Below are 23,640 nucleotides of genomic sequence, written 5' to 3'. Positions count from 1 at the left end.
ACCCGGCTTATCATCAAAGAAATTGCACCCCGCCCCCAACTCTCCAACACCCAGCTCCCATATCATAGAAGCCCAGGGTGGCCAAAACCTGCAAAAACTCACGGAGCAGCAAGACTAGGTCAATCTACCTGCACTCTCCACTCCAGCCCCGGGAAACTGGCTGGGCTCCCCCTACAGGCGATTCCCACGCCCTCATACCTTAAGAGGGTGGGAAGGGAGCGATACCATAGCTTAAACCAAGACAAAGGACACTGTTTGGGTAGCTAGGTGGGTACATCAGTGAAGAGACTTAGGAAAAGGACCAACAGGGTTCTCACGACAGCTAGCATTCCCTATCAATATCCCCAGAAGCAAGAAAAATCACAAGAGAAGCCAGTGGTGTATAAACTATTTATTAACAGACGAGGCCTACAGACTTATTTCTTCTTGGACACACCCACAGTGCGACCCCGGCGGCCTGTGGTCTTGGTGTGCTGGCCTCGAACACGAAGACTGTATGAGAAAAGAAGGATCACAGGTCATACACATCACATAAAACATCCGGGAGAAGGCGGCCCAAAGGGAAAGGAGACCTCCAGCCAGACTCACCCCCAGAAGTGGCGCAGCCCTCTGTGGGCCCGGATTTTCTTCAGCCGCTCCAGGTCCTCACGAAGCTTGTTGTCCAGACCATTGGCCAGGACCTGGATTCGGAAGAGGGTAGGTATGCTTTTATTCCCACCTCCGTTGCCCTGCCTTTCTTTCCTCTCTCATCTCAATACACACCTGGCTGTATTTCCCGTCCTTCACATCCTTCTGTCTGTTCAAGAACCAGTCTGGAATCTTGTACTGGCGTGGGTTCTGCATAATGGTGATGACACGCTCCACCTGGCAGGCAGGACACAGGTCAGACGCCGATGGCACCATCCCGAGGCAGGCCCAGCCCGCAGGCCCCCTTCCGGGTCCTCACCTCATCCTCCGTGAGCTCTCCTGCCCTCTTGGTGAGGTCGATGTCTGCTTTCCTCAGCACCACGTGAGCATACCTTCGCCCTACACCCTGAGAGGTTTGGAAATTAGGCTGGAGTTATGGTTTGGTTTCCTTTATCCCCCCCAATTGTTTTTTTTAAAAAGGGTAGGGCCTGCAACAATCTAGGGCTTGCCCACATAATCTGCACCTTACCCACTTTTCCCAGTAAGAAGCCTAAGGATCAAGTAGAAAAGAGGAAAGTAGTTTTGTTCAGGCGCAGGGTTGGGCCAGATAAGCTCTGGAAAGCACGTGCACCTCCTGATAAATGCTGGGCATCAGACGTGCTGGCAGAGCCTGGCACCTGAAGCTGACGCAGCTCCACAGCAGGCCTTTTGGTCAGCAGGCCTTATCACGGGACAGGGTTCAGCTCCTGCACTCTAAGGGCCTTTGGACCAGCCACTGCATGGTCATGATCAGTTTTATGTATTAATTTTAGGGAGGAAGAGGGGGAGAAACATCCTTTTGTTATTGCATTTATTTATGCCTTTACAATTGATTCTTGTATATATCTTGATGGGGGATTGAACCCACATCCTTGGTGTGTTTGGGATACATTCTAATCAACTGAGGTACCTGGCCAGGGCCACCACTGTCAGTTTTTAAAGATCACAAACTTGATTCTGTCGGTGCTCTAAGTTGACCAGGCCCCAGAGAACTTACTGCCCAAATCAAACTTACTGGTGGCATCATGTAAACACCAACCAAACAGAACCGGACAGTGAAGAATGTGGCCTGGGTTCAAGAGCGCCCCTCACCCAATGTATTTCCATCCAGACCTCAGAATGTTACCTTATTAGGAATCTTTGAAAATATGGTCAGATGAGGTTATACTAAATCCATGTCTTAAGGAGAGGAGGACAAGTAGACCAAGAGGGAAAGCCATGTGATAACTAAGTCAAGAAGTTGAAGTGATATGGCTGCAAGACAAAGGAATAGTGAGGGTTGCTGGCAACTACCAGAGGGTAGAAGAGCAGATAGATTTCTCGAGCCTACAGAGGGAGCATGCCCTGTGGACACCTTGATCTTGGCTATTTGGCCAGGTTTCTGTTGTTTTAAGCCAAGTCTGTAATATTTACTTTCTGTAAGACCAAGTGACCTAGGGCCTTGGCCAGTGTGGATGTGGAAGTTGGAGTGGTCCCACGCACCAAAGGGTCTCAATTCTGTTAGGGCACATGACCAGGTTGCAGGTTCCATCCCAAGTAGAGGTGTGAATGGGAGGCAACCGATTTCTCTCCCTCCCATATAGAAAATAAACCCTAAGGCGAGGACTTAATATGTGCAGATAAAATAGTATATGTTTGAGATTTACTTTAAAATATGCACGGAAAGGGCAAAAAATGAAACAAGATTTCTAGTTTTTAGCTAGACGATACAGTAAACACCTCAATTTTATGGACCCTGATTTAATAGATTTCAGGTTTAATGGACAAAATTTCTAGTCAGTGTATCATATGTGAAAAGGAACACCCTATTAATAACCAATATCAGCCTATAATTAAAGCAACAGGTTATTCAGTTACTTTTAACAAAATTTAGCAAATAGGCCATACAGTGGGGAAAACACTAGTAATTTCACCAACAAACATTACATAGCTACAATTACAGTCCACATATTTAAGTCCAAGTTTCACTGCTTGTAAACAATGTTCAGGGAATGATTAGCATGTAATCACACTGCATCAGGATAACTAGTTCTATTGTAGTGTGACTTTATGCAGCAGTTTAATATTTTTATTGGTTTTAGAGATAGAGGAAGGGAGAGAGAGAAATGGGGATGGCTACTTCCTGCCAGCCCCCTACTGGAGATCCAGCCCACACCTGGGCATGTCACACCAGCCAGGACTCTAACTCTGGCCAGGCTGGATGTTCCGCGGCCGGTGCATTTGTTTACTCATGGTGACTGAACACACTTACTAGACCTAGTAAAACAAAAAACTTGTGAAATTAAAGTTTCATGCCTAATTTTAATTACACAAACGTTCCTACATAAGTAAAGAGGTAGACCAGATCCACAGACGCCCGCCCCCCTTTCCATCCGGAAGACTACACTGCAGGGAACCAAGTCATGTTTGCAGTCCAAGGGCCTGGACCACATTACAGAAGAGCTAATACTCTGAAAGTACTGAGAGAAGTTCAGCTCATGGGGACACTGGCATTTTGGCAGGACAAGTGTTCCTTATATTTCCCCGTCATTAGTAACCCTCAGGTGAGTTACCCCCGATTTAGAGGAAGACCAGAAGACCAGGCAGTCCTAAAGAAAACCCATAGCAAAAATCTCCAAGTGGAAATAAAAACCTCCAGAAGTCACAGCAGAGAAATCGTGCAGGATCTTGGTTCTCTCAACACCTCTTCTTGGTATCTCCCATTCCATTCCTCACCCTTCCCGCAGTTAACTGTGATGACCATGTTAGAGGAACCTCTCCCTCCACTCACCCTGCCTTCCCCCGATCCCGGATCCGTAAAAAAGGACCAAGCTTTAGTTCTCTCACCAGAGGAAGAGCTAGCTGCCTTTGCTGGCTCTTCACAAAATTATCAAAAACCTCACCTACAGCCAAAACTGGTTTGGCTCAGTGAATAGAGCAGGGGTCTTCAAACTACGGCCCGCGGGCCACATGCGGCCCGCAGAGGAGTCGGATCCGGCCCGCCAGGTTTTTTGGGCAGTGAGCGCAGCCGAGGTGTTACAGTAGGAATTAGTAGTTCATATAGTCCGGCCCTCCAGCTCTCTGAGGGATCGTGATCTGGCCCCCACTTTAAAAAGTTTGAGGACCCCTGGAATAGAGCATTGGCCTGCAGACTGAAGGGTCCCGGGTTTGATTCCGGTCAAGGGCATGTACCTTGGTTGCAGGCACATCCCCAGTAGGGAGTGTGCAAGAGGCAGCTGATTGATGATTCTCTCTCATTGATATTTCTAACTCTCTATCCTCCTCTCTTCCTCTGTGAAAAAAATCAATAAAATATACTTAAAAAAAAAAAAAAAACAAAAAAAAAACACCTCACCTACAGAAATAACTTTCCCAATAATAAGCAGGGCATCAGGATCCCGAAAGAGACTTCATTCAGTACCTGAAACTGCTTTGGTGTTGTTCTTTGTAAATATATTTTTGATTCCAGAGACAGAGGGAGAGTTAGAAACATTAACGAGCAATTGGCTGCCTCCTGCACACCTCCTACTGGGGACCAAGCATGTGCCAACCTGGAATCAGCCCTTGCAACCAGGGAGCTAACACCAGCCTGGAGGTTGTTTTAAGTGGACAAGTCATAACACATATTTAACTAACAAATACAAAACCAACTCATTTTGAAGAGGCAGTTTAACAGAAGCACCCCATTAACCATGGTCACCCTTTACCATTTAATTTGTCTCATTACAACCTTTTGGAAAGAACTTCTGTACTTTACACGGCCTTACTAGTTCCCCATAACAGAAGCAACCTTCTTACAAAGGATGAAAGTTGTGATCCCTGCAGTACAGAATTAAGAACCAAGGAATTGGATGAACCCAGAATTTTTAGTTTTAAACACTTTCCTTTAAAATTCTTTGAAATCAGACAAAGCGTCCCTGATAACATCGGCACCCTAACACTGCTTGAGCACCTATCACACACTAGCTGGGAACTGAGTGAGGCGGAGACAGCTCCCAGCCTGGAGGGAGCACATCCTGGCGGGAAAAGAAGTCATTCAGCACCTCCAACGAGCCACAAGTATTCCAGAGAACAAAACAGAATGTCGCCTTTTGGCTCCAGCGTTCACTGGTTTGGTGAAGATACCCGAGCTTGCTTTCACCAACTTACTTCACCCAGCGACCCAAGTGCTGGTTCCCTCTTCAACTGGAGAGAGGAATGACTTTCACCTCCAGAAATGTGAGGCAATGTCCTGCTCACGATGGAGTGACATCCCTCCCAACTATGTTCCTTCACATGGAGTGTGTTGGCATTTCTACCCACCCAAGATGCACAATTATCCCATTTATGGGGCACGTTAGGTGTCACAGGAAGGGTTGCTGTTAGGAGGCAGAAACCAGACACAGAATGCCCTCAGGGCGATGGCTGAGGGTCCAGGAAAATCCCAGAGAATTGTAGACAAACCCACTCCCCACCCCGCAGGTGAAATGTTCTGGCTTGACCTGAGACCATTCTCTGGCTTCCTTACCTTTCCGGTAAATGCAGAAAGGGGTTCAGGGGGTGACCCAGCAGCTGAGGTCATCTGGTTGGGGCTTGTTTCCTCAACCTTGCCTCACTTACAGCTTAGGTCTCAACTACCTAAGTCTCATTTATGCTCTCCACTCCTTGCCCTCCTTTACCTTAATTGCAGTGATGGCAAAGGCTATTTTCCGTCGCCCATCGATATTGGTGTTGAGTACTCGCAAAATGTGCTGGAACTTCTCAGGAATCACTAGAGACTGACAGAGATTGGGGGAGAAAGCAGACACCGTGAACTGTCAAATCACAACCTCAGGCAGGAACGTTAAACTCGTCACACAGGGAGCACCGGTCCCCCTGCAGGTTTTCACCAACTGCAAACTCCTTAGTCCTGCAGGCAGCAGGAACATGAAATGTTGGGGTTTGGGGCAATGAGACCTCTGGGAGAGGGCACATCGGGCACATCTCCTGCCTGTCCCCAAAGTACACTCGGAGTGCGGAGGCCAGAGGTCCCCCTACACGCCCCAGCCTTGCGCGGCTTTCGAGCGCCCGGGGAGCGACTCTTCCTCGCCCCACTCCCCAGAAACGGAAGTCTTTAGTCGTTCCTTCCCGGGGCGCGATCCAAAGTTCCACACAGAACGTTGCAGGCCCCTAGAGCAGGGCGATTTCGGCTCCCTGAGAGCAGACCTTCCCTGCCCGGTTCGATGTCGCCGGATCCCCGGACGGACTCGAGTCTTACCATGGCGGCGGCGTGCAGGCCTCCTGTGGAAGAGAAAGCGGAAGTTACGTAATAGTCTTATATAGCGAACAGTCGGAAGGGGCGGGGTAATGTTGGTGTAGCTTCCGGAAACGGCATGTGCCGGCGTCCACTGGACTTCAGAGAGTCCGAATTAGTTGCTGCAACTTCCGGCGTGCCCTCTTTACTGCTCGTCAGGTTTTGGGGTGTGAGAGCCGCGAAGGTTCCGGGGGAGATGGCGCTAAGACTCCCCGTTCCCGCTTGTGCCCGGTGAAGTGGTTAGCGCGCAGAGGGAAGGCTGAGTGAAACATTTACCGCAAACACCTGGGACCGATCTCGCGCTGTGCAACGCCCTCTAGACGTGTAGTTCCACTCGGGAGGACGGACTCGCGCGACTGACAGCTGCCGGAAGTGAGGCTGCGCGAATGGCCGCCGCCGCCACCATGGCGGCCGCTGCCCGGGAGCTGGTGTTGCGGGCCGGGGCCTCAGACGTGGAGGAGGAGGAGGGCCCGCTGGTGAGAACGCAGGGCTTTTTCTCCTCCGGCGTCTCGTTCGGTCGTCCTCGCGTCTGAAAGACCCGGGCTGGGTTTAGTCAGGGCGGGAGCCCGGCGGCGGCCGGAGATGCGCTCCGTAGCCCTCCCTGGGATCGGACCCGAGCTTGAGCAAGGACCAGAATGGTCGACTGCAATTCCGGGGCACAATTTCAATTAACCTCCAGGTTTGGGGGCAGAATAGAGAAGCCGTGCTGTCTAAGTGTTAAGAACGTGGGGGCAGATTGTTTGCGTTTTAGTTCCAGCTCTGCTACTCACGCTGTGTGTCCTTGAGCAAGTTAGCTACCTCTCTCCATCACTTTCTATACCCATAAAGGTGAAGGAAATTATAAGACATACTGTTACAGGCAAGGAACAGGGGAAACTGAGGCAGAAAATTAGGATAAGGCCAAACTGTGAGTAATTTGCAACTGGCCTGCCAATAACCAACCACTATCTTCCCCAGCCACGGACACTCCTAATGAATGCGGAAAGCCCGGCGGAAAGCCGGAAGGAAAAAATGGCACTTTTACTCTTAAGCAGAGAAGCCAGCAGTGTCAGGGCTGGGCAAGATAAAGTTGCCAGGATTCTGGGAAGACCACAACAAGAAAACCTTCAGACTTAATCTGAATAACCAAGATATTCAGCAAAAGAATCTTTTGAAACCTACAGACAGGAGGGCATATTACTCCTCCAGCCTGCTCCAGACATTCGCTTTTCCGGATTCGCCGGAAAAGCCCATCTGTGCTCCAAGCCAGATGAAATAGATTTGCTTGCTTCGCTTTCTCAATAAAGTTGCACGCTTTAATTGCTTTAATAAATTGACTGTTCACAACACAGTCAAGGTCTCTCGTATAAATTCATTTAGATGAGAAGACAGGGATCAAAGTTGGGGACAGCCCTCTCCCACTAGTTCAGGGGGCTCTCCTGTCTGGTAACACCTCTGGTGTCGGTGAGGGGCCTGTAACACTACAGTATAGGTTGTTGGATAGATCAGTGAGTGTAATTAAGGCGGCACCTGGCATGCAGGTAAACACTGTTAGCTGGCATTTCTAGAAAGACTGGAGCTCCCCAGAGGGATTGTGATAGAATACCTAAAATAGCAGAAGTCTGGGCTCCTAACTTCAACTGCAAGTTCTGCAACTCCTAATTTTTCCCATCCATTCTCTGTGGATGGCCTGGCTCCTTGTTCCCTGCCATCAGCCCCAAGTCATAGATTGGGTACAATGTGAGACTATTGGAATTTTTCACACAGTACCTATGGCTGCCCCTTGAAGGATTAGGGATTATTCCATTATAGATAGATAGGTAGGTAGATTTTACATATATATATATATATATATATATATATATATATATATAGCGAGAGAGAGAGAGAGAGAGAGAGAGAGAGATTGGTTTGTGTGTGTGTGTGTTTTATTAATCCTCACCGAGGATATTTCTCCTTTGATTCTTAGAGTGTAAGGGGGGCGAGAGACAGAAAACATCCATATGAGCCCTAGCTTGTTTGGCTCAGTGCATAGAGCAGGTCCCAGGTTCGATTCTGGTCAAAAGCACATCCCCAGGTTGCAGGCTCCATCCCCAGTAGGGAGCGTGCAGGAGGAGCCAGTCAATGATTCTCTCTCATCATTGATGTTTCTATCTCTCCCTCTCCATTCCTCTCTGAAATCAATAAAAATATTTTTTATTTTATTTTTTTTACATTCTTTATTAAATTATTATCTGTACATATTTTAACATTGCCCCCCTCCCCATACATACCCTCCCTCCCCAGAGTTTTGTGTCCATTGGTTGTACTTATATGCATGTATACAAGTCCTTCGGTTGATCTATTATCTCCCCCTAAAAATATATTTTAAAAAGAAAACATTGATAGGAGACAGAGACACATTGATTGGTTGCCTCCCACACATGCCCCGAGTGGGCTGGGGATCGAGCCTGTAATTGAGATATGTGCTTTTTTTTTTTTTTTTTTTTTTTAATATGTTTTTATATACTTCAGAGAGAGGAAGGGAGAGAGAGAGAAATAAAAACATGCATGATGAGAGAATCATTGGTCCCCTGCCTCCTGCACACCCACTGCTGGGTATCTAACCTGCGTCCCGGACTGGGAAGCAATCATGACCTCCTGGTTCATAGGTGAGTGCTCACCACTGAGCTACACCAGCCGGGCGAGGTATGGAATTGACTGGAATTGAACCCAGGACCCTTCAGTCCTCAGGCCGACCTCTATCCACTGAGCTAAACCCGTTAGGCTCCATTATATTTTGTTCCCTTTTCCCCTGTGTCCTTTCTCATGAACTTATCCCTGTCCAGGGGAGCGGTCCTGATCTGCAGGAGCCGTTGCAGCTCGGAGTGTTGGACCTCACCTCTGATGAGTTTATCCTGGATGAAGTGGATGGTAAGTGATGGCCCAGGGTGGGTGCAGAGAGGCAAGGGGGCTGGAAGTAACGAGGCGGGGATTGGTGTGCAGATGTTCACTGTGGGGAGAGGGAGCTGTGAACTGAACCATTATAATGAACTCTTATTTCCAGTTCACATTCAGGCAAATCTGGAGGATGAGTTGGTAAAGGAAGCTCTTAAAACGGTGAGACTTTCTACTATACTAACCTGCCCTCCCCTTGAGCCTATATCCCGGTGTCTTACCCGCTGATTCTGCTCAGTGGCCCTCACTGTGCCTCCTCTTGAACTGCAATGTCTGTTCTCCAGGGTGTGGATCTCCGTCACTACTCAAAGCAGGTTGAGCTGGAGCTACAACAGATTGAGCAGAAGTCCATTCGGGATTGTATCCTCCAGCAGAGGAAAGGGGGGTGTCATTAAAACGGGGGTGGAGGGTGGAGTGTGGTGCAGACAATTTGGCTGGGGGTGACCTCTTCTCTCTCAGGGTTCTAGCACCTCAGAGAGAAACTGGAGAGGTCCTGCAGGTCTGAGGATCTCCATCATCACCGAGAGGCCCCTTGACTTTCTGTGGGTCAGATATCCAAGAGAGTGAGAACATAGCGTCACTACACAACCAGATCACGGCCTGCGATGCTGTCCTCGAGGTTAGTCACCATGACCTGGAACCCCTCAAATAACCTGAAACCAGATCATGGTCTTGAGTGCCATTCTTCTTCTTCTCCTTCTCCTCCTTATTCTCATTCTTATTCTTATTCTTATTCTTATTCTTATTCTTATTCTTATTCTCATTCTTTTTTTTTTTTTTTAAATATATTTTATTGATTTTACCCAGAGAGGAATTGAGAGGGAGAGAGAGTTAGAAACGTCGATGAGAGAGAAACATCGACCAGCTGCCTCTTGCACACCCCCCACTGGGGATGTGCCCGCAACCAAGGTACATGCTCTTGACCGGAATCGAACCCAGGACCTTTCAGTCCGCAGGCCAACGCTCTACCACTGAGCCAAACCGGTTTTGGCTTATTCTTATTCTTATTCTTAATTACTTTGTTAATTCTCACCCAAGGATATTTTTCCATTGATTTTTAGGGAGAGTGGAAGGGAGAGGGAGAGGCAGAGAGAAACATCAATGTGAGAGAGACACATTGATTGGTTGCCTCCTGCATGTACCCCAACCAGGGTGGGGTAACCTGCAACCAAGGTATGTGCTCTTGACCAGAATCAAACCAGGACCCTTCAGTCCACAGGCCAACGCTCTATCCTCTGAGCCAAACCAACCAGGAGGGTGTCATTCCTTAGGTCGTCAACCTCAGGTGGGGAGCAAGCCACTTGTAATATGACCTCAGTAGCCTTTTTTGTTGGTATTGCCATAACTGATGTTATTTGCCATTGACCTTTGGGGTACCTCTTCCCTCATCACCTGCTACCCTCATGGGTTGATTGGTACTGGAGACGTCACCAATGAACTTGGGTGGCCCACTTGTCCCCTGCTAGCCCTGTGGGGCTCCAGCGGATCTTCTGCCTCTTTCCCAGCGCATGGAGCAGATGCTGGGAGCTTTTCAGAGTGACCTCAGCTCCATCAGCTCGGAGATCCGGACGCTGCAGGAGCAGTCAGGGGCCATGAACATTCGGCTTCGAAACCGCCAGGCAGTTCGAGGGAAACTTGGGGAGCTTGTCGATGGTCTGGTTGTGCCCACTGCTCTGGTCACGTGAGTTACTAGTTTGAAGGGCCACAGGGTTTATGGCAGGCAGCTGGGCTGGGCTGACCTAACCTACTTACCACATGGGATTCCTGGCTTCAGGTCACCAAGTGCCTTCCAGAAGTTGGCGGTTGAGTCGACGACCCTTTCTAACCTTGATGCATGCTTTAGGCATCAAAGACTAGGAATCATCCCGGGTCAGGGGTGCAGTGAGGGACCCAAGGACAGAAAACTGTTCGTAAACCCTGACTACGACACAGAAAGAGGGAAAGGAGAGAGGTTGGACGTCAAGCATATGACACCGAGTCTAGGGATGCTGGGTCTCCCAACCCGTCCACCCCTCCCTGCTACCTAGGGCAATTCTGGAGGCGCCAGTGACAGAACCCAGGTTCCTGGAGCAGCTGCAGGAACTGGATGCCAAGGCAGCTGCAGTCCGAGAGCAGGAGGCTAGAGGCACAGCGGCCTGTGCTGACGTCAGGGGTGTGCTCGACCGGCTGCGGGTCAAGGTGAGGGCGGGGGGGATAGCCCAGAGCCTAGAACCCCTCCCAAAACCTCCCCCCCTTCCCCCGCCACAGCTCATGCTCACATCCTGCGTTCCCGAGGACCTTAAAAACTGGCTCTTCTCCTCCCCTCCTCCTCTTAGCATCTGTCACTCCCCTCCGTGCTCCCCATGGAAAGCCGTGGCAGCTTCATGCCCTCCTTGTCCCCATACCTAGGCCGTGACGAAGATCCGGGAGTTCATCCTTCAGAAGATTTATTCCTTCAGAAAACCGATGACCAACTATCAGATCCCCCAGACGGCCCTGCTGAAGTACAGGTCACATGGGGATGGCCTGCGCTTTGGGCAGCCCCGTGCGGTGTCGGGTTTGCTGGGAGGCAGGGACACTGACGGCCCCCGGCCCTGCAGGTTCTTCTTCCAGTTCCTGCTGGGCAACGAAAGGGCAACAGCCAAGGAGATCCGGGACGAGTATGTGGAGACGCTGAGCAAAATCTACTTGTCCTACTTCCGCTCCTACCTGGGGCGGCTCATGAAGGTGCAGGTGAGGCCACGGCGCCGGGCCGGGAGGACCTGGGGGAGGGGGGCAGTGTGAAAACAGATTCTCTGTGGTTCAGTGGGCAGAAATGGTTACCAGTTCCTTTCCTTTTCTCTCCAGTACGAGGAAGTCGCTGAGAAGGATGACCTCATGGGCGTGGAAGACACAGCAAAGAAAGATATCCTGAGCTGACCCTGTGCTCGGCCTGGGGAGCCGGGGCTTCTGACTCCGGACTCCAAGGCCCTGCTTCTTACCTTTCTCTGGGGGACCTGAGCCTTTGAGAATGTGAGGAAGGCGATGGCCATCCTTCCCGGGAAAGTGTCATTTTGGTCCTCAGTTTTGCATGTGATGTCAAGGTGTAGAGGTCTCCGGAAGCACTTTCACAGACCTCGGGTGAAGTGGGGCACTGGTTCTGGGAAAAGAGGGGCCTCTAGACTGTCGGCTGCTGTAGGCCCCGGAGGAACTGGATCTGATTTTCTGTCTCAGCTGTGATCTTATTTCCCTGACTCTGACCTTCACGATTCTTTTCAAAGCCGTCCCTGCGAAGCAGAAACACCATCTTTACCCTGGGGACCCGTGGCTCTGTCATCTCCCCCACTGAGCTGGAGGCCCCCATCCTGGTGCCCCACACCGCCCAGCGGGGAGAACAGAGGGTAGGAGGGAGGGTGAGCGTCAGTCGGGAGGGGGTGCCGAGAGGCTGGCTGCGGCGGGGTGGGGAGGTCGAGCTTCCCATCCTGCAGGCCCTCCGTCAGCCCCTGGGATGGAGGAGTGCCTTTTCTGGGCTCCCTAGTGCACTGATTCCTAGAAGGCTGGGCCGTGGGCTTGGGGCACATGGGGAAGAGCCTCCCGGGGCAGCTGGGGAGGGATGTGCAGGAGTAGCACAGCAGGTGAGGGCTGGGCTGTTTTCTCGTCCCCCTTTCCCCCTTCAGTACCCACCTATTCAGGATGTTTCAAAACAGCCTAGACTCGGATTAGACGAGGAGGGTCTCCCGAGCTCTCAGTACCCAGGTTTACTGATTTCCCAGCCACACCCACAGGGAGTCATTGCTGGGGTTCGTCCCTCTGTCTCTTCTTTACCCTTCCCTCCTAGTATCCATTTGAGGCGCTCTTCCGCAGCCAGCACTATGCCCTCCTAGACAATTCCTGCCGGGAATACCTTTTCATCTGTGAATTCTTCGTTGTGTCTGGCACGGCTGCACACGACCTCTTCCATGCTGTCATGGGCCGCACGCTCAGCATGACCCTGGTAAGACCCCTGCCCTAGCGCCTGTGCTTGCACACTCATGTCCTCCGTCCTCATCCACACCATGGGAGGGCCATGGCTCTGTTGGTAACGAAACCAGGACCCTCATACTAAAACGTCTAAGCCTTGCCAGCTGGTGTGTCTCAGTAATTGAGCATTGACCTGTAAACCAGGAGGTCACAGTTCGATCCCCGCTCAGGGCACATGCCCTGGGTTGTGGGCTCAATCCCCGGTAGGGGACGTGCAGAAGGCAGCCAATCAATTATTCTCTCTCATTGATGTTTCTATTTCTCTCTCCCTCTCTAAAACCAATTTAAAATATATATTTTAATATATTTTATTGATTTTTTGCAGAGAGGAAGGGAGAGAGATAGAGAGAGAGAAATATCAATCAGCTGCCTCCTGCACACCCCCTCCTGGGGATGTGCCCCCAACCAAGGTACATGCCCTTGGCTGGAATCGAACCTGGGACCTTTCAGTCCGCAGGCTGACGCTCTATCCACTGAGCCAACCGGTTTTGGCAAAAAAAATATTTTAAAAAATAGAAATAGTGCTCACTTTGGCAGCACATATACTAAAATTGGAATAATACAGAGAAGATTAGCCCCTGCGCAAGGATGACATGCAAATTCCTGAAGTGTTCCATATTTTTTTTCCTTTTTTTTTTTAAAATTAAATTATTATCTGTGTACATATTTTAACATTACCCCCACTCCCATACATACCCTCCCTCCCTAGAGTTTTGTGTCCATTGGTTGTACTTATATGCATGTATACAAGTCCTTCGGTTGATCTCTTATCTCCCCCAGATCTCCCTACTCTCCCCGCTGTAATTTTACAGTCTGCTTGTTGCTTTACTGTCTTTATATCTGACTTTTGGTTTGTCAGTTTATAATGTTCTTTAATGTCCATAAATGAGTGAAGCCATGTGGTATTTCTCTTTCATTGACTGGCTTATTTCACTCAGCATGATGTTCTCTAGTTTTATCCAGGTTGAATATCTGCAAATGATGAGAATTTTAAAAACACAAAAATGAAACATCTAAGCTTTGTACTCCCAGCGTGACTACCTACAAAACCCTTAAAGTTTGGGGTCCCCAAGGCTACCCCTACTGCTGATCCACACCCAGACAGTAGCTGAGAGGCCCCTAAACCTCAGTGCTTAGCCCTGAATTCTGTACTAGGCTCGTGATCATAGACCCTGTGAGCAAGGCAGCGGACAGAGCAGGGCAAGGGGCATTTCCCTTTTTCGGCCTCCCTCCTTCCCTCCCTCCTTCCTTCCTTCCCTCCCTCCCTTCCCTTCCCTCCTTCCCTCCCTCCCTTCCTCCCTTTCCTTCCTCCCTTCCTCTCTGCCTCCCTCCCTCCCAGGGCTGCATCCCCATAGGAGCACATGCATTTGTCTCTGGCTGCTGGGAAGGACAAAGTAACTCTTTTAGTCCTCTCCCTGTTCTTAAATCACAGAAGCACCTGGAGTCCTATCTCGCTGACTGCTATGATGCCATTGCTGTTTTTCTCTGTATCCACATCGTCCTCCGATTCCGCAACATTGCAACAAAGAGGGATGTTCCCGCCCTGGACAGGTCACTGAGTTCTGGTCCTTGAAGCCCTGCTGGCCTTGAGCTCTTGGTCGTACAGAACCCTGCCCTTAGCCTCCTACTGACCTGATACCAGTGACCCTAATCCATTCGCCTGCCAGGAGGCAGCACTGCTGGCCTGACTCACCTTTCATACCCGGCCCTACAGCACCAACCCCCAGCTCTTAACCTGCAAGATGCCCCAGGATGGGACGGGCTTTCCTCACCCTAACACAAGCACTCCTCCCCCACCACTCGCCCACCCCCCCGACCCTGACATTCCTGGCCAGCTGATCGCTGATTCGGATTGAGCCCACAGGTACTGGGAGCAGGTGCTTGCCTTGCTGTGGCCGCGGTTTGAGCTGATCCTGGAGATGAATGTGCAGAGTGTCCGAAGCACTGACCCTCAGCGCCTTGGGGGACTGGATACTCGGCCCCACTATGTGAGCGAGGGCCAGGGTAGCAGAGGTCCTTGAAGGCAGGGCTCTAGACTTCAGTTTGGGGGGTTGTCTCCACATTCTTTTGTGCCTGGCGGGATGTCTAGCTAACCGGCGTGAGGGGCAGTCCAGGAGCGTTACATTCAGGGGGCTGGGCACTGGTGGTTGGGTTGGAGGTGGGAGTCACACACAGGTTGGTTGGCCAGCTCAGGGGAGTGAGAGGCGGTTGTGGCTGGGTCAGGAGGTTGGGGTGATTTTTGTTTCCACCTTCTTTCTCCTAGATCACACGGCGATACGCAGAGTTCTCCTCTGCCCTTGTCAGCATCAATCAGACAATCCCCAACGAGCGGACGATGCAGCTGCTGGGGCAGCTCCAGGTGAGGGCGGCCGCGGCCGAAGCCGTGGGAGTGTGCGGAGGGCTGTGCTCACCTTCTCCTGTCACCTCTGGGCTTTTCCAGGTAGAAGTGGAGAATTTCGTCCTCCGAGTGGCAGCGGAGTTCTCCTCAAGGAAGGAGCAGCTTGTCTTTCTGATCAACAACTACGACATGATGCTGGGCGTGCTGATGGTAGGAGGCACTCTGCCTTCTGCCCCCCCTCACCCCCGGGAATCAGGGGCCCCATTGTTCTGTAGCTCTGAGGGCTTGCTTTTGTGGGTTCATTGGTTTATTCTGGAGTCTGGCCAGTGAGTAAATGTGGAAGGAAGGGGATATCCTGCAGTGAGGCCTGCCTCTCCCGAGCTTGCTATTTCCCTTTGTCTTCCCTTAGGAGCGGGCTGCAGATGATAGCAAAGAGGTCGAGGGTTTCCAGCAGCTGCTCAATGCTCGGACACAGGTAGGGATGTGGGGAAAGGAAAGGAACAGCCGTGTGTGTGTGTGTGTGTGTGTGTGTGTGTGTGTAGGGAGTGGCAGTTACTGGACTCCATCTACACAGAATTGGAATAATTCCTGGTTCACAGCATGTCATTATTGGTCTATTTAAAAAAAAAAAAAAAAAAAAAAATATATATATATATATATATATATATATATATATATATATATATATATTATTGATTTTTTTAGAGAGGAAGGGAGAGGGATAGAGAATCAGAAACATCGATGAGAGAGAAACATCTACCAGCTGCCTCCTGCACACCCCCCACCGGGGGATATGCCCGCAACCAAGGTACATGCCCTTGACCGGATTTGAACCTGGGACACTTCAGTCCTCAGACTGACGCTCTATCCACTGAGCCAAACCGGTTCGGCAATTGGTCTATTTTTTTTTTTTTTAAATATATTTTATTGATTTTTCACAGAGAGGAAGAGAGAGGGATAGAGAGTTAGAAACATCGATGAGAGAGAATCATCGATCAGCTGCCTCTTGCACACCCCCTACTGGGGATGCGCCCGCAACCAAGGTACATGCCCTTGACCGGAATCGAACCTGGGACCTTTCAGTTCCCAGGCCAACGCTCTATCCACTGAGCCAAACCGGTCCCGGCCTATTTTTTTTTTTAAATAAATTTTTATTGTTCATATTGTTACAAATGTTCCTCCCCCCACCCCCCCCCATTGCTCTCCTCCACCAGGTTCCCACCCCACCCTCTGCCCTTTCCCCACCCCCCATTGTCCTAATCCATAGGTTCACAGTTTATGTTCAGTCTCTTCCCACATCCCCCTCTCCCCTTTTCCCCAAGAATCGTCAGTTCACTCCCCTTCCATACCTCTGATTCTATTATATTCCACTTGGTCTATTTTTAAAAAAATATATTTGATTACAGAGAGAGGGAGAGGGAAAGGGAGAGGGAACATCCTGGTTCATAGGTCGACGCTCAACCACTGAGTCACGCAGGCGTGGTATTTTGTATATTTTTAATGTTATGAACACCCTGAGCCTACAATATACCTTAACAATAACCAGTCTCAGAGTGTGAATTCCTCTTCATCCCATCTCCCTGCCTTTCACATAGAAGCGCCTGGTGACCTGCCTGCTGTGTTTATCATGCTCTTGCTTTTAAAAATTTAGCTATAGCTAAAGCCGTGGCTGGATAACTCAGTTGGTTAGAACAGCATCCAGATAAGCCAAAGTTGTAGGTTTGATCCCTGGTCAGGGCACATACAAGGATAAACCAATGGCTGGGTCAGTGGGGCTCAGTGGTTGAGCGTCAACCTATGAACCAGGAGGTCACAGGTAAATTCCTAGTCAGAGCACATCCCCAGATTGCAGGCTTGAACCCCATTGAGAGGTGTGCAGGAGGCAGCCGATCAATGATTCTCATCATTGATGTTTCTATCTCTCCCTCTCCCTTCCTCTCTGAAATCAATTTAAAAATATTTTTTTTTTAAAAAAGAACCAACTGATGAATATATAAGTGGAACAATAGATCATTGTTTCTCTCCCTCTTTCTCACTCTAAAAATCAATTAAGAATATAGCTATGTCAAGACAATAATTATTTGTATAATAGAGGCCTGGCCTGTGCCCTCTCACAGTGTGGGAGCCCTGCCATCTATCAGCCCAAAGAGGTAGGTCCCGCCCACCCATCTGGGGCTCCTCGATGGATTGCCCAAAGAGGTAGGCTGTAGCCTTGGGACCCACCTCCATGTCACGCATGCACCGTCAAGTCCCTGCCCACCCACGCATGCCTTGCCCCACACGCCTTGCCATGCACACAGCCCCGCCCACCGGCGTGCACCTGCTGCACACACAACCTCCTTCTGTGAGGGCGTCACAACCGCATAGGCATTTTATTGGTTCTTTTACAGAGAGGAATGGAGAAGGATAGAGTTAGAAACATCTATGAGAGAGAAACATCAATCAGCTGCCTCCTGCATACCCCCTACTGGGGATCTGTCCACAACCAAAGTACATGCCCTGAATAGGAATCAAACCTGAGACCTTTCAGTCCGCAGGCCGACCCTCTATCCACTGAGCCAAACCAGTCAGGCCCGCATAGGCTTTTATTATGATAGATATTTTTAATTTTATAACAACAGAATCACAGGATTTTTTCAAGCATCATTTTTCTAATATGATCACACATTATTACACATGGCTGTAGTTCATTCTTTTTTACTGTTGGATCATGTTACTTATGTGAATATAACATGTGTTCCTGTAAGAGGACATTTAGATTACTTCCAGTTTTTTGCTACTGTGAAGTTTGTTTTATAAACTATTATGTCTTCTTATTTTACATTTTACTTTTTCAATTACAGTTTACTTTCAGTATTATTTTGCTTTAGTTGAGGTGAACAGCAAGGTGGTTAGACAATCAGATATTTTACAAAATGTTACCCCCAATATTTCCAGTACTGAATTGATACCGTGCATAGTTACTACAATACTATTGTAATATTTTTAATTTACTTTTATTGTTGAGAATATTATAGATGTCCCCCATTTTCCCTCCTTTGCCCACCCCCAGGCCTTCACTGCACTATTGTCTTTGTCTATGGGCTATGCATATCTTATCTAATAAAAGTATAATATGCTAAGTGTCCTACCCATTGGTTGACCACCAGTCACTATGACGTGTACTGACCATCAGGCGGCAGACACTCCAATTGGTAGATTAACTTGCTTCTGGGGTCCAGCTGATCAGGACTGGAACAGAGATCCCTTCCCAGCTGGCCAACCTCCTGTGGTCCCTTCCCGGCTGGCCAGCCCTGATGGCCCTGATCAGGACTGGGTGAGATGGCCCTGATCGATCCCAATTGCAGGTCTGGCCAAAGGTCCCCACCAGTGCATGAATTTGGGTACCAGGCCTCTAGTATGCATTAAGTCCTTTGACAATATTAATGAGTATATTCCCTATCTAGGGGTGTCGAACTCAATCAGAGAAGGGGCCAAAAATCTAAAATTCAGCCTAAATTGCGGGCCGAATGGTTTACTGAACAGTCATAAACTGACAATGTCATAAACTGACAGCGGAGTGCAGTGATGACAGCGCGGTGCGGGCCACATTGCAAGGCCTGGCCGGCCGGATTTGGCCCGCGGGCCTTGTGTTTGACACATGTGCCAGTGTAGTTTACATCCCCATGACTTCTGTAACTATCTGTTTGTACTTATTAATCCCTTCACCTTTTTCACCTAGCCCCAAGCCCTCTGCCCTCTATCAGCTACCAGTTTGCTCTGTGCATCTATGAGTCTTTCCAATTTTGTTTGTTTATTTTGAACACTTATGTCTTTTAGAGCACATAAATGTAGATAAGTTTTTTATGTAGGTAAATTTTATTTCAAAATCAATAAAAACATTTTTTAAAATATATTTCATTGATTTTTTACAGAGAGGAAGAGAATGATAGAGAGTTAGAAACATCGATGAGAGAGAATCATCTATCAGCTGCCTCCTGCACACCCCCTACTGGGGATGTGCCACAACCAAGGGACCTTTCCTCTATCCACTGAGCCAAACCGGTTTCGGCAATAAAAACATTTTTTTTAAAAGAGCTCTTTATAGCTGAGACCGGTTTGGTTCAGTGGATAGAGCGTCAGCCTGCGGACTCAAGTGTCCCGGGTTCAGTTCCGGTCAGGGACATGTACCTTGGTTGCAGGCACATCCCCAGTGCGGGGTGTGCAGGAGGCAGCTGATCGATGATTCTCTCATCGATATTTCTAACTCTATCCCTCTCTCTTCCTCTCGGTAAAAAAAAAAGGTCAATAAAATATATTTTAAAAAGAAAAAAAGAGCTCTTTATATATTGAAAAGCTCATTAATCATCACAGCTGGTCAATGATTCTCATCATTCTGATCTTTTGTTGGTTATATGGATTGCAGATATTTTCCAAATGTGTTTTATCTTTTTATTACTTTTTTAATCTTTATTGTTGAGAATTATTGTTTTGGGTTTCTTTGGATAAATGTCCAGAACTGTAATTACTGGGTCCTTCTTTGTCTCTTGTTATATAGCCTTTGTATTGAAGTCTTATTTTGTCTTGTATAAGTATTGCTACCTCAGCTTTTGTTTGTTTGTTTCCATTTTCATGAAATATATTTTCCCATCCCTTTACTTTCAGTCTCTCAGCCTCTGTATGTCTTTTGATTGAAACATTTAATCAATTTTTATTTAAAGTAATTATTGATAGATATGTATTTGTTGCCATTTTATTATTCATACTAGTATCCTGGTATATGGATTTGTGCACATTGAGAGAAAATTAATTAGAAGAAATATTTTAATATTGCTATTTGACCTTTCTCTATGATAGAAGTGTCAACCAAATTCACAATTGACAATTCAGATTGAAACACACGTATGTGATTGGCACCAGCAAGAGCTTTATATGTATAGCACATGCGTGAGTCAACTTAGCCTTTTATAGATATAGAATAAACTTGCTTAATTAGGCCTGCTTTCTGATGTAGCTAAACTTTTTTTAGCCCTGTGAAGCACCCCAACTTTTCTTTCAGGTAATTGTTAGCAACACAGCAGTAAATATCAACACGAAGCAGATTATAATATTATCGTAGATCTCACAGGGAGAACAAAGGGTAAAATATTTAACTGCAACAATGTTTGACTATATTCTGTGCAGTGAGAAAACCTGAAGTCATTTTCAAGTTCCACTATTTCTTCTTTTCAGTTGGGTCACGTTTCTAAACTTACTAAATCTTAGTTTTCCTGCTAATGAAAAGAAAATACGATTCTACCAAGTCTCCTATCTACCAACTCCAGGACTTCTGTGAGGATCAAATGAGAGGAGGCACAAGAAAATGCTTCACATTTAGTTACAGTGTAAAATGTTTACACCTGGCTATAAAGCAAGTCGAGTTCCTGGGCTGAAGAAATTTCAAGGAGGCTAGTTGCTAGGGAGAGGAAGTTGGACATTGCTATGTGACATTATTACCTAGCGCCCAAAGCACTGTTTCAGACCTGGGCTATGGGCTCCATTTTGCACCATGGAGTCTTGGCAGCCTTGGCTGCAATTTGTCACTGCAGGGTGGTGGCGGGCTTATTTCCCACTTGGGGGAAGCTGAGTGTTTGTCAGTGCCAGGTCCTTAGTGCTGTTTATCTTTAAATGGCCAGTGTGTGTCATGGCAGCTACTGTGTTGAGCATCTGCCCCCTGGTGGTCAGTGTGTGTCATAGCTACCGGTCAGACCAACACTTAGCTTTTAGTACAGTGGTGCCTCGCATAACGAACGCCTCGCACAGCGAACTTTGGACAGGTTTTTCATGAAACCATCGGCCAAAAAGCAGAAAATGGATGAAGATGTGCAAGATTCGGTAGACTCTACTTAGTCTGTCTTAAAATTAAAAAAATGTGTGTTTTTTTTTTAAAAAAATTATGTTTTTAGATGTATCTAAATAAAAATATGTCATCTTAGCATATTTTTTTTATGTCATCTTAGCATATTTTATGCTACAGAACGAATTATTTTTTTTAACATGTATTGTTATGGGAAAACGCGTTTCACATAACGAACTTTTTGCATAACAAGCTTGCTCCTGGAACGAATTGAGTTCGTTGTGTGAGGTACCACTGTATATAGATTTTTTTTTTTTTTAAACTTTTAAAGAAGATATTTTATCACTTCTTGTAATACTGGTTTTGTGGTGATTAACTCCTTTAGCTTTTTCTTATCTGGGAAGCTCTTTATCTGACTTTCTATTCTAAATCTTTGCTGGGTAGCATAATCTTGATTATAGGTCCTTGATTTTCATCACTTTGTATTCAATGCCAATTTCATTTGGCCTGCAAGGTTTGTATTGAGAAATCAGCTGACAGACTTATGGGAGCTCCCTTGTAGACAACTAACTGCTTTTTTCTTGCTGCTTATGAGCCTCTCTTTGTAGCTCTCACGAGAGTCTCAGCTTTCCCACTCGGGGCTGGCGTCAGGCTCAGTTTTCGGATAGCAGAGTTGCCATGGCCATTTACCTTCTGGTAGCCTTGCCCCTCTTTCCAGCCCTAACCCCAATTTCTTGTTGCTCTGCTCCCATTTAAGTTTAGTTTCTGGGTTTGTTGTTGTTTTTAGGAGGGGAGCCTTGAAGATTTCCCCTACCTCTTGTGAGACCAGCAGTTTCTTAAAGTATATGACCTTTGCTATGGGAATGTTCTAAGGATCTAGTCAGTCATGATGCCGGAATTGGAAAAAATCTGCTGACACCAGGACACTCAATTGTATGTGTATGTGTGTGTGTGTGTGTGTTTCTCCAGGAATTCATTGAGGAGTTGCTCTCTCCCCCTTTTGGGGGTCTGGTGGCATTTGTGAAGGAGGCTGAGGCTCTGATTGAGCGTGGACAGGCTGAGCGACTTCGAGGGGAAGAAGGTATGAGGATGGTGTGGTATTATAGAAAAGGGGTCAATGGTAAGGTGACTAGAAATGAAAAATGAGAGGATGTGGATTATATGGGGAGTGGGTGGGTCAGGAAAGAATGGGTTGGGAGAACACCAGAAGAGAGGGTTTGGATGATGAGGATGGCTGTGCTGTGGGGAGGACTTAGTGGGATCAAAGATCACTTAGCCTAGTTTCTATGAAATACTGTCTTTTTCCTCCTGCCATCAGCCCGTGTTACTCAGCTGATCCGTGGCTTTGGTAGTTCGTGGAAATCCTCGGTGGAGTCTCTGAGTCAGGATGTGATGCGGAGTTTCACCAACTTCAGAAATGGAACGAGCATCATCCAGGTGACCTGCAGCTCCCAGCTCCCACTCCCACCCTGCCCCATCGCTAATTTCCCCCTTTTCCTTGGGCTCAGCATCATCCAAATGACCCTCGATCTTCAACTACCAGCTGTGCCCAAAGTTCTGAATAAGCTCCAACCTGATTCTTTAAAAAATATATATATTTTATTGATTTTTTTTTTTTTATAGAGAGGAAGGGAGAGGGATAGAGTTAGAAACATCGATGAGAGAGAGACATTGATCGGCTGCCTCCTGCATACCCCCCACTGGAGATGTGCCTGCATTCAAAGTACATGCCCTTGTCCGGAATCGAACCTGGGACCCCCTCCAGTTCGCAGTCTGACGCTCTATCCACTGAGCCAAACCTGCTAGGGCTCCAACCTGATTCTTAATCATCATGTCACAGTCTTGCCCTCCTTGACTTTCTCTGCCCAGGGAGCACTGACCCAGCTAATCCAGCTCTATCACCGCTTCCACCGGGTGTTGTCTCAGCCCCAGCTCCGAGCTCTCCCTGCCCGGGCTGAGCTCATCAACATTCACCACCTCATGGTGGAGCTCAAGAAGCACAAGCCCAACTTCTGATGTGCTGGGTCCGGGGACGCACCAGCCTCTCCATGGACTCCTACAGCCCACCCCGTAACTGTCCTCCCCTTCCTGCCCCTGCATTCCTCCTCGCCTCCCAGCTCTGTGACTGCCTCACCCCCAGGGCCCTGCCTCATCATCGTAAGCTGGATTCCCTTGGCTTTCTGAATCTCCCAGTGTCTTTATGTTTCCCAGAACCACCTTTCCAAAACAACTTTACCATTCTCCCAACTTTGTCACAACCCTCCACCCCTGAAAAAAAAAACCCCACAAAAGCCGAGGCCCTTCTCTCCCTCTGGTAAACCTTCACTTGCCTCCATTTCTGGTTCATTCAACTCTTGTCACCTTGTCCTGAGGTGTGAAGCCTCACGTCTAGGGATCGATGGCAAGGGAAGACTGCCTCTAAGTCACTGATTTTTTTTTTTTTTCGTGCAAAGTGATTTCTGTAGCTTTTTGACCTAAGCTCCTAGCAACTTGAACACTAACCAGTCCCCCTCCTGGCTTGAGAAGTACTTCATGGTCAGTCTGCAGGGAACAATAAATATTTAATATGACATAACACTCCTCTCCCATTTCCTTTCTGCATCCTGGGCCTTCAAGTAGCTCCATCTGTGCTCCAGGGTTACCTCCATCTCTGAATGGGTGCTGGGCTTACCTCCC

At 48.1% G+C, this 23,640-nt stretch overlaps 2 protein-coding genes across 3 annotated transcripts; one reads left to right on the top strand and one right to left on the bottom strand.

Moving 5' to 3' along the window:
• Nucleotides 1-376: 376 nt before the first annotated feature.
• RPS18 (ribosomal protein S18) lies at nt 377-5,993 on the bottom strand. The gene is made up of 6 exons (XM_084891284.1): nt 5,882-5,993; nt 5,304-5,402; nt 947-1,033; nt 763-864; nt 589-680; nt 377-492 (listed from the first exon to the last, which is right to left on the bottom strand). The coding sequence occupies exons 1-6, from the start codon at nt 5,882-5,884 to the stop codon at nt 417-419; spliced, it is 459 nt and encodes a 152-aa protein (XP_084747410.1). The 5' UTR covers nt 5,885-5,993; the 3' UTR covers nt 377-416.
• A 100-nt stretch (nt 5,994-6,093) lies between these two features.
• Nucleotides 6,094-23,539, top strand: VPS52 (VPS52 subunit of GARP complex). 2 transcript variants are annotated; one of them, XM_084891102.1, is made up of 20 exons: nt 6,094-6,393; nt 8,725-8,809; nt 8,943-8,995; nt 9,118-9,193; nt 9,385-9,452; nt 10,339-10,514; nt 10,861-11,011; nt 11,222-11,322; nt 11,413-11,545; nt 11,660-11,717; nt 12,059-12,192; nt 12,630-12,785; nt 14,244-14,362; nt 14,676-14,799; nt 15,075-15,170; nt 15,252-15,359; nt 15,559-15,624; nt 21,934-22,045; nt 22,283-22,401; nt 22,834-23,539. In XM_084891102.1, exons 1-20 carry the CDS (start codon nt 6,304-6,306, stop codon nt 22,978-22,980), a joined length of 2,172 nt encoding a protein of 723 aa, XP_084747228.1. In that variant the 5' UTR covers nt 6,094-6,303; the 3' UTR covers nt 22,981-23,539. The 2 variants fall into 2 exon arrangements, with proteins under 2 accessions (XP_084747228.1, XP_084747229.1); XM_084891103.1 differs by lacking the exons at nt 6,094-6,393; nt 8,725-8,809; nt 8,943-8,995 and having other exon boundaries at nt 9,180-9,195; nt 9,382-9,452.
• Nucleotides 23,540-23,640: the final 101 nt, after the last annotated feature.

Source organism: Pipistrellus hanaki (genome assembly GCF_964339955.1).
Source record: "Pipistrellus hanaki genome assembly, chromosome: 7".
Classification (NCBI taxonomy): Eukaryota; Metazoa; Chordata; class Mammalia; order Chiroptera; family Vespertilionidae; genus Pipistrellus; species Pipistrellus hanaki.
The sequence above is the reverse complement of the archived record's forward strand: the minus strand, read 5'-3'. Positions and strand labels throughout refer to the sequence as shown.

Bases quoted from the DNA above. Each gene is read 5' to 3' on its own strand.
- RPS18 (XM_084891284.1), bottom strand. The intron at 681-762 runs GTGTGTATTGAG...TTCCGAATCCAG, and splicing joins AGGACGGGAAATACAGCCAG to GTCCTGGCCAATGGTCTGGA. The intron at 493-588 runs GTGAGTCTGGCT...TTTCTCATACAG, and splicing joins GGGCTGCGCCACTTCTGGGG to TCTTCGTGTTCGAGGCCAGC.
- VPS52 (XM_084891102.1), top strand. From the start codon at position 6,304: ATGGCCGCCGCCGCCACCATGGCGGCCGCTGCCCGGGAGCTGGTGTTG. The intron at 8,996-9,117 runs GTGAGACTTTCT...TCTGTTCTCCAG, and splicing joins TAAAGGAAGCTCTTAAAACG to GGTGTGGATCTCCGTCACTA. The intron at 12,193-12,629 runs GTAGGAGGGAGG...CTTCCCTCCTAG, and splicing joins CCCAGCGGGGAGAACAGAGG to TATCCATTTGAGGCGCTCTT.